The 8,159-nt window shown below is 32.9% G+C and overlaps 2 protein-coding genes across 2 annotated transcripts; both read left to right on the plus strand.

Moving 5' to 3' along the window:
- Nucleotides 1–793: 793 nt before the first annotated feature.
- On the plus strand, nucleotides 794–1,799 carry LY79DRAFT_664335 (uncharacterized protein; the record flags this gene model as incomplete). Its single annotated transcript, XM_060562870.1, has 5 exons — nucleotides 794–895; nucleotides 942–1,074; nucleotides 1,197–1,372; nucleotides 1,417–1,493; nucleotides 1,717–1,799. Exons 1-5 carry the CDS (start codon nucleotides 834–836, stop codon nucleotides 1,797–1,799), a joined length of 531 nt encoding a protein of 176 aa, XP_060406603.1. The 5' UTR covers nucleotides 794–833.
- A 1,949-nt stretch (nucleotides 1,800–3,748) lies between these two features.
- Nucleotides 3,749–4,356, plus strand: LY79DRAFT_574342 (uncharacterized protein). Its single transcript, XM_060559579.1, has one exon. It carries the CDS (start codon nucleotides 3,845–3,847, stop codon nucleotides 4,331–4,333), a length of 489 nt encoding a protein of 162 aa, XP_060406604.1. The 5' UTR covers nucleotides 3,749–3,844; the 3' UTR covers nucleotides 4,334–4,356.
- Nucleotides 4,357–8,159: the final 3,803 nt, after the last annotated feature.

An 8,159-nucleotide genomic window follows, 5' to 3' on the forward strand; every position in this document is an offset into this window, starting at 1 on the left:
ATATCCTTAGTTAATTAGGTATATATTAATAGTCTATATATTTCAAACTTACTATTATTACTGCCTTAAATTTATAGCCTTTAACTAATGTATTTGTTATCTAAATTGCTACCTTTTGGGTAAGGAAATCTATCTAGCTAATGACAGTAATATTTGACCTACAATTGCACATGGTCAATTGCCACGCTTTGACAATAGGTGGCCACTAGGGCAAAAGCCCCTGAGGAACACATGCGCACAGATGCCAGCCCCACAATATGTCTGCCTATGAACCGCTACCCCTGTTAGGGAGTTTTTACTTACCTATTACACGTAGTAATTAATCTTAGCAACATCGCCCCACTGTCTCGGGTGCGCCAGGGAGCAGTTAATTAACACACCCTTTAATAGCTAGAGGGCAATTAATTTAGTAACACTATCCCTTAGAGTGCTACATGACCTCACTTACCCCTAAATTAGGGGAGAGCCAACAAATTTATAGTATTTAAGTCTTATAAGCTAACTGTTCTATAGAATTAAAAGGCTAGGCCTATAAATAGGTTAATAAGTTTATATAGTACTGTAAGAGATATAAACTTACCCTTTGTAATTCTGCTTTATAATCTTATATATTAAGATTAATATCGTTAGCTTTAGTTTAACATAATCCTATTACTTCTGAGTGTTATTCCAGAGGAAGTATACGTAGTGGTCTCTAACTCACTCTAAAGCAAAACTTTTGCCCTTATAAGGACTTAACCTGCCTTGAGTCTATAGCATATCTCTCGTCATCTATTCCTTGACCTTTACTTAAGTTATCACTACTCCTTCTTAATTCTCTGTTGAATTTTACCATGAAGTTAGCTACTGTTTCCATTATATCTACTTTGATTATTCTTGCACAGGCTAAATGCTGGTACGTTTTCCTGCCCCTAAGTTAAACCTTATCTAATATATAATAGGTGTACTTTTGATGGTTATAAGACAGAGCGTTTTACAAGAAGAGCGTGCAAAAGTGCTCACTCTCTTGTAATTACAGAAGGACATATAGTGTACTGTATGAAACCACATGGTACTACACTAGACTGGTCTAACGTAAGTTGGTCCTTTATATATTATAGTAACTTAGTACTTATTTTCCCTAGAGATGCAAGGCAGCTGGAGCACACGCAGGGAACTGTGATACCTAATACTATATATAATGCATGTGTAAAGAGATCGCCAATCGAGGCACTTATAACGGCATCTGTGGTGCAGCTCTGGTACAGAGTGCCAGAACTGGCGGGTCTTTTGGCAGTTGCCAGAATGGTCTATTGTCGGGCGTTGGCACACCACCCAATCCTGTTACAGCATGGAGCATTTGCGTTTGGTTCTGTATACTAAGAAAGGATAGGTTTGTTTAGATACTAGTAGTCACAGGACTTCAGCTACTAAAAGGCATATAGAAGATACGACTTTGAAGATTTTAGGCTTCCCTGGCGTTATTAACGTTGTTATTGCTTTGCTATGTCGAGGTACCTGCCTAAGGTGCCTAAATATATACGTTTGTACCTGTATCTACTTGTAACAGGGGTCATCTTCCTATATACTAGTAATACTTACAGGGGGTTAGAATTCTATTGAGTAATGGGCTCTGCTTTGTGCTGTAAAATTAATATTAAATTTTTGCGGGTGGGCCTACTGCGTCGCCGAGGCCGAGGATTTCCTGCTTAAAGTACTCTGTACATTTTGCATGAGTTAATTACGGCGAATTACTCGTTCTTTGTACCTGTACGGATACAAAGCGTGGCCCTACCGCCTACGTTATGTACGGTACCTAGTTGTATAGATAGCTATAGCCTTATAAACAGAACTAGTAAACTCCTATTCTAAAAAAGCACCCTCTATACAAAAACGCAAGGGACAAACTTAATACAGCTTGATCTTAGCTACTGACTGAGTACAAGATAGTTGTTAGTTGCTGAAGGCTACGTAGATTAACCGCCCGGACCGGCGACTCAGCTGGAGGCTTTGGTTCTCTGCTACCCTCTGCTGTTCTCCATTTAATATACAGATTTTATGTATATAGGTCTTGTTGTTATCAAGCTACTGTGCTTCCATAACCAACTTTAGTACCCCTCTACCCTGCTTCTCTCTTAATTTTTAAATGATGTAGCCAAGACAGAAAAAGAGTCACATTCCTGGCTGACAAAACGAAAGAGTTGGTACAGCTACATTAGTAAATTAACCACATAGAGCAAAAGCGTGCACGGAATGTCGATCCGGCATATTTCCCACTGTAGGCTCATCGCTCGCTCCTGACTACCTACTTTTAGGATACCCAGGTTAGTGCGGAAGAGGCGGAGCATTCCTACATTGGGGCAACTAGCACGTCTCCGGGCATTGACGTAATCACCGTACGGCTTCTAAAGGCCGGATGGGTCTCGCTGGCCGAGCGGGTGCGCGGGCTTTACCAGCGTTGCTTGGAACTCGGACACTTCTCAGCGCCCTGGACAAAGGCCGAAGTGGCTATGCTACCGAAAATGGGGGGAAAGACCGAAGCAGCATTCGGTCTTGGCGCCCTATAGCCCTCCTCTCCTGTATTGGGAAAGGCCTCGAAAAGCTCGTTGCACGCCGGATGGCGTGGGCCATACATGGCAACGGGCTCCTTAGCTGCACCCACGGCGGTGCCCTACCCAAGCGGTCGGCTACGGATCTGGTCTGTGCCCTCGTCCACAATATCGAGCGGGCCCTAGCTTGCGGGGGGGAAGTTACCCTCGTCACATGGGATGTCCAAGGCGCCTTCCACGCCCTCCTACCTGGGCGATTGATATGGAAAGCGCTGACCCTCGGGTTCTATAGAATGCTCCTTAGGTTTGTGAGTAACTTCTCAAAGGACCGCCAAGCCCAAGTCCAGCTGGAGGGTACGACCACGGGTTTCGAGCGGCTTGGGTGCGGCACCCCGCAAGGCTCTCACCTTTGCCCGGTCTTATTATTTAGGCTACACTAAGCGAACCTCGTCAATGAAGGGGCAGGATGGCGGCTAGCATACGCAGGCAATGTCACGGTCAGGCATACATAAAATATTAGAGAGCCTCAGTGTATTAGGCACTATCAAAAAAGCTTCTTAACTAAGGAGAGAAGAGGGGAATCCTAATTAACGACACGCTGGAAAGACTCATTTAAAGCTAGGGTAAGTAGACCCCTTTGTCTGACCCCTGATTCGGCGTGGCCGGTAAAGTAGAGTGGTTTTTAGATTAACTTTAATATTACTAACTTTTATCTATTAAGTACTTATGGTTACGGGTAAAATGCCAGTGCACTTTTGGTAAAATGCCAGTTTCTAACCCGATTTGGGAGCACCGCCACCACTGCCACAATCACTGCCACTTCTCCTCAACATTCAACTAAAAATACCATATTCCATCACCCTAACTCTAACTAACCTAAATCCTAACCTGAGCCCTAACCTCACCCTAACTACTGTAAAACTAGAAAACATATAATAAAGTGGTTAGGGTGAGGTTAGGGTTTGGGTTAGGATTTGGGTTAGTTAGAGTTAGCGTAATGGAATATAGTATTTCCAGCTGCTTTCCTGATTAGGTTAGACACTAGCATTTTACTAAAAGTGCACTGGCAATTTACCCGCTACCAGTACTTATAAACATTTTCATGCCTAATCTTAGTCTCTAAACATAATTACATAATATAGGTCCATAGTGGCTACTTTATCACAAAACGGAGTAAGTAAAGTATTGTTTTCTTCTTAATGTGACTATTTCCGCTTCACCACTATTTTCATCAGTATCGCCTTGAATCCTTCTCTTGCAAATCAGCTTCCATTAATTTTCAATGCATCTTTCCCCCTCCTTGTGTTGAATTCAAAATGCAATTCAAAATCCTTAGCATGCTAGTAGCTTTTGCTACTGCAAACCTCCCGCCAATAATTTACCGGGGCGACGCTCGCAGTCCTGAGACAATCAGAGCTCATGGCGGTTTCCTCCCGCGCGGCGGCTCATTTGGTGAACCCAAGGATTCTGACATGAGCTATGATCAACACGTTAAAATGGAGCCCGGCAAACCAGGATATAACCAAGATCCGTTCATTTCAACCTCTAAAGATTATGACTGGATTTATGGATACTTCGGAAGGCATTTCAAGGGCAGGGATGTGTGGATCTATTACATCAAGACAGAGGGCCTCAGGAATGCGATTGATATTAATCAGGCTTATATCGAAGACGGCATCCAAAACAATCACGCCATTGAAGAAGAAGTTGCGGTGAAACATATCATCCCTTGGTCCCAGGTTGTTAAATGGGATAGATACAAGATTAGCGCCGACGGGAAAGAAAAGACAAGAATAACAGGCTAATAACCTTTGTACCCTAAGAGAATAATACAAGAAAAAATATTAATTTAATAAATATACTACCTAGGTCCTTAGATAATATAAATCTTCTACTACTTACCCTTTTATAGTATTAAAATTAGATTTATATATCTTTTATTTTTGTTTATTATTTATACTAAGAAATAGGTTAACTATAAAGATTAGTACTAATTAATAAAAAGTATTTGTTGTAATGTTAACCATCGCAGATAAATATTAGAGTTATTAGGTTAACCCTAATGACTTATCGCTAGCAAATCCTTAGATATTTAGCTATAGATTCTCTAAGGATTTATAGGTAATAAGTTAGTTATTTAACTAACTAACCTATAATAATTATCCTTTTTTTCTTTATATATAATAGAGAACTATAGTTACCTTTATTATTTATTAATTACTACTAATATATATAGTTAACTATATTAACTTATCCCTTAGTATTACTAACACTAATTAGTAGTTAACTTTACTATTAACTATATAGGTTAACTTTACTATCTAAACTATAAATTAGTAAAGACTATAAGAAGAGGTAATTATTACTAGTTAATTATTTATATACCTAGAGTAGGCAAAGACTAAAAAATACCTCTATAAATACCTTTACTATAATATTATACTAATTACCTATTATAATAGGTTAATTAATAAATCTATAACTAGTCCTCTTAACTAGTAGAAACCCTATTAATTTATGTCTATTATATAAGCTTTATTGCCTTTAGAAAAGTACTTTTAATTATAAAAAACCCTTTACTTTATATACCTATAGCTAATTAGTAATTATTTACTATATCTTATTTATTATAAGCTCTTTAGCTTACTAACTTCTTTTCCTATATATATACTCCTTTTACTAACTAATAGTATTAATAAGTTACTAATATAATAGCCTATTATTTTTTCTCTTTCTACTAACTAATAGCGTTAATAAGTAGCTAATATAATAGCCTATTGTTTTTCCCTAAGTTATTTACTTATAAGAGTATGTTTTTTTCTAGCTATTTATACTACTAGTAGTAATTCCTCTAATAAACATATATACTTTTTAGTCTACTAGAAAAAACGCCTATATTTAAGAGGTTATTAGGCTAATAGAGGGTAATAGTAAATAACACTATACCTATAAGCAGAAGACCTAAGCTAAGATAAGTAAATAAGATAAGCTTATAAGTAAGTAAGGCTTCTAGGTTACTATACCTTTACTTATAAGATAATAAAAAGAAGAGATTTATAGTAAATATAATATACTACCTAATATAGTAAAAAAGATAATAGTAATAAATAATATTATTACTATACCTTTTACCTTTATATAGTATATTCTTTTATACTAATAAGGGAGAGATTATATTATAAGGTTACTAACTAACCTTATAGAAAAGTAATAGTCTTTTATACTTAATACTATTTTTATATTTTACCTTAGTAAATCTAAGTATAATAACTACCTTAGTAGTAAATTACTTTACTATATATAAAAAGACCTTACTAACTAGCTTATTAGTAACTTTAAGGCTATTAACCTAAAGGTCTTAATAAGTCTATATAACTTTCTTATTAACTATAGAGTATAAGTTAACTATAGTAAATACCTATTAATTACCTAGTATATATTTAATACCCTTTAATAAGAGGAAGGCATCTATTAGACTAATAAAATAATTACTATTATTAAGAGATTATTATATAACTTTAAAAAATACCTTAAAGACCTTAACTTTATTAAAGATATTAAAGACTATAAGATAATTATATATAAAGTAAAAATAGTTAAAATATACTTATTACTAGTAACTAGCTACTAAACCTTTTATAATAACTTAACTTTTACCTTACTACTGCCTATATAAACACTAAAACCTTATATAATAGCTAAAGTTTATAGCCTATATATAATAACTACTGTACTACTATAAAAGCTCTTATTAACTATAATATTAACAGTAATATTAAGGCTAACGCTAAAGTAAATAAGTAACCTTATAAAGATATACTTTAATAACTAGGCTATAAAGTATACTAGTAGCTAGTATAAGACTATTAACTTAAAATTACTATTATTCTATAACCTTTATATCTAGGTAAGTATAACATAAGACTACTATAGAGTAGTAATTTAAGTAATACTTTAAGGTAAACTACAAGAGTATTATATCTTTACTTTTTACTAATTAGTAGATAATTTTAATACTCTAAAAGTAAAGCTTAAAGAATAATTTAAAGGTAATAAGGTACACTTAGCCTATATTACTAAGCTTTACTATATATTATTTAACTTAATTACTTATAAAAACTATAGTAAAAATAAACTTAAGATCCTTAAGTTACTTATTAAAAAGGTTACTAAACTAGTTAAAGTAACTACCTATAATAGTCTACCTAAGGATAAAGATTATTATAAATACCTTATTACCTATTACTATAGTATACCTAAGTACACTATAGCTTTCTTTAACCTACTAGCTATATTCTATAGCCTTTATATATAACTATATAATAAAGTAGTAAATACTTTACTTTACTATAAGCTACCTATATAATACCCTATAGATAAATCTACTATAGAGGATAAGTAGTTTTAGGTTAAGTATAAGTATAATAGTAGCTATAATAATTATACTAATCTATAGTAAATATAAGGTTTTTTATAGAATAACTACTATAGTAAAAACTAGTATAATAATAAATTAACTAAGAAGTACTTTATTTATAGTAAACCTAGTTATTAGTTAACTAAGTATACTAAAGAAGAGTAGTAATCCTTATTTAACTAGTATAAAAGCACCTACTTTATATAAGCTTTACTAGCTACCTTTAACTACTTTCTTCTTAACTATAAACATTATAATATAAGTTATCTCTAAGAAGTAAGTAATAGTAATAAATAACCTATTAGTAATAATAATAACTATATAGATATAGTGTTCTTTATATTTACTACTTTCTTTATATAACTATTAATTAATAGCCTAACTATCTTCTCTAAGTTATATAACTAGGTAACTACCTATATACTTACTTATAAGAACCTACTAAAGGAGCTACTACTTAGTAAAACTATAAAAACTAATAAAATATTTACACTTAATAAGCACTATTTAGTAGTAACTTTTTATAGTATTATACTTAACACTAGTGTAGCTAAGAAATTAACTACTAGCTATAAGTAATACTTTACCCTTTAGTACTACTTAGGTAAAAAGATACTTATAAATACTACCTAAGTAAGTAAAGTAAGTATTTACTTTAGTAGTAGTAATTACTTTAAATCCTTAGGGGTAATTAATATACTTATACTACTTAGTAACTTTATTTTTTATATAATTATTACTAATACTTTATTCTTCTTTTACTTAAAGGATATAGACTATTAAAGTATAAAATTTAATAACCTAGCTAACTAGCTAATCTAAGGTAATAATATTATACTTATTATTTACTAATTTAGCTACCTATAAATACTTTTATAACTACTAGAGAAAAGTATTACTAGGTAATACCTAATAGATAGAAAATTATACTAAATCTACTAGTAATTTAGCTACTTATCTATTTAGTAACTTTATAAGTTACTTAAATACACTATAGAAAACACCTCTTTTTTATTAATTAAAGCTATTAATAAGTACTACTACTATTACTAATTATACTCTAAAGCCCTTAGTTACTTTAAGTTTATACTATATAATAATAATAAGTTTAACTATAAGATTCTTATTAATATAATATATCTTAATAGTAATAAACTAGTACTTTATATAGTTAATATAGTAATAGTGTTTAATATAGTAGATTTTTATAATCT

Source organism: Colletotrichum navitas, assembly GCF_030913465.1.
Source record: "Colletotrichum navitas strain CBS 125086 chromosome Unknown LY79scaffold_470, whole genome shotgun sequence".
NCBI lineage: Eukaryota > Fungi > Ascomycota > Sordariomycetes > Glomerellales > Glomerellaceae > Colletotrichum > Colletotrichum navitas.